At 42.7% G+C, this 1851-nt stretch overlaps 1 protein-coding gene across 1 annotated transcript in view; it reads right to left on the bottom strand.

Annotated features, from left to right (window-relative positions):
- The window catches only part of uimc1 (ubiquitin interaction motif containing 1), a 24895-nt gene that overhangs the window by 10379 nt on the left and 12665 nt on the right, over positions 1–1851 (bottom strand). Inside the window, exon 10 of the mRNA XM_034890002.1 lies at positions 1375–1490. Within this exon, the coding sequence (XP_034745893.1) occupies positions 1375–1490 (116 nt within the window). The remainder of the gene's footprint in view (positions 1–1374; positions 1491–1851) is intronic.

A 1851-nucleotide genomic window follows, 5' to 3' on the forward strand; every position in this document is an offset into this window, starting at 1 on the left:
TTAGGGTTAAGGGGTTAGGGGGTTGGGGTTAGGGTTAAGGGGTTAGGGGGTTGGGGTTAAGGGTTTAGGGTTAAGGGTTTAGGGGGTTGGGGTTAAGGGTTTAGGGTTAAGGGTTTAGGGGGTTGGGGTTAAGGGTTTAGGGTTAGGTGGTTGGGGTTTTATCCGTCTTAATGTTTTCATTTATAACGGTTTCTAACTTTGTTCTGTAGTTCTATACTCAAGTAAAAATTTGAGGTACTTGTACTTCAGTTAAGTGTTTTCTTCTCACGCCTCTTTACACTTGTACGAAGCTTTACTTAATATCCTAAAGATTTTTGCATAAAAACATATGAAGAGTTTATAGAATATGATGTTTTGTTAGAAGTACACGAACAGACGTTAGTTAATTAATCATATTTGGTACGTATTTCCACATGGTACGTTCCATGTTCACACATTTCCTGGGTCCAGCTTCACAAATGTGAAGATTTGCTGCCTTCCTCTGAATAACTTTAATAATTTTAAAGTATTTGGTTGGACAAAAACAACCAAAGAGAAACATAATGATATAATATATTATAGTAAATCAGCCACAGGGGACACTATTTTACTTTTAATACTTTAAATACATTTTTTTGTGAGGACACTTACATGCTTTTACTCAAGTAACACTCTCAATGTGGGATTTTTACTGCGACAGAGTGTTTTTACAGTGTTATCAGTGTGTATCAGTACTTCTACTTAGGAGGAGGGAAGTCATCCGTCGTGATCATGGACCTCACAACTTGTCGGGCTTTTACCAATTAATCTAAGAATCCACCGTGGGAATGTCTCCCTGTTATCAGCCAGTTATCTGAATGGAAAAACCGGTTCCTCAAAAGATAAGCTGGGGTCACCATGACCCAGGTCCTGGTTTGGAGCCACGGACCAATCAACAGACAGGACAAATCCTTGCTTTCAGAGACAGAATGACTGCTACCGTCATATTAGACCCACTAGGGACAGATGCACGGGGGACATGTTGGCTCCAACCAGTCTGAGGGAGAAGATGAAGTGTGTTGTTTAAGACTAGAAGGTTTTCCAAACATGGTCTGGTTTCTGCTGGGTGGGGGGCACGGGGATATAAGGGACTACTTTTGCTGTGTAAGACAGAATTGGGGGGTCACTCTGTAACTCGGTTCATTGTGAAAGCTGTTCTCGTCATTTTGATTGTTCTCTCTAGAAAACAATTAAACCTTTTCACTGAATACCGAGACCTTTAGTCCAGTTTGCAGCCGGTCTTCATTTTGTTTCAACAAGGTCTCTCCTTCAACATTAATTCCTCCCTCGCTGTGCAAGGAACTTCCACAACATACAGAAACTCTGATGGTCTGATGCTGTGGGGGTTTTCTCTACCTGCAGGTCATCTCTGGAGAAGATGCAGTCCAGTCCTGGTTCAGGGAGGCGGCCCGGCTCTCTGCCTGGGGAACAGGTCTCTCCTCTGGGAAGACCGGGCTGGGAGAGCCCACTGGCTGCAACAGATGGAGGGAGCAGTGGTGAAGATAGACAGAAAAACACAGAACATTCAGTATAATCCCATTTCTAACGTAGGGAGTTGAATACGTATGTGGGACAAACTCCCAGAAACCTGCAGATCCGCTGCTAGTCTCGGTTCTTTTAAATCAAGGCTGAAGACCTTTCTTTACAATGTTGCTTTTCCTTAAATGATGATGTTCATTTCTTTAATGTTTAATTTCTTACGATGAATTATGTTGGGGAAAAGGAATAAGTATAAAGGTTGTCTAATACAGAGAAAGTTAGTGGGTCAGGGTTAAGGGTTAGGGGGTCAGGGTTAGGGGGTTGGGGTTAGGGGGTTAGGGTTAGGGGGTCAGG

The sequence above is a fragment of the Etheostoma cragini genome, chromosome 13, assembly GCF_013103735.1.
Source record: "Etheostoma cragini isolate CJK2018 chromosome 13, CSU_Ecrag_1.0, whole genome shotgun sequence".
NCBI lineage: Eukaryota > Metazoa > Chordata > Actinopteri > Perciformes > Percidae > Etheostoma > Etheostoma cragini.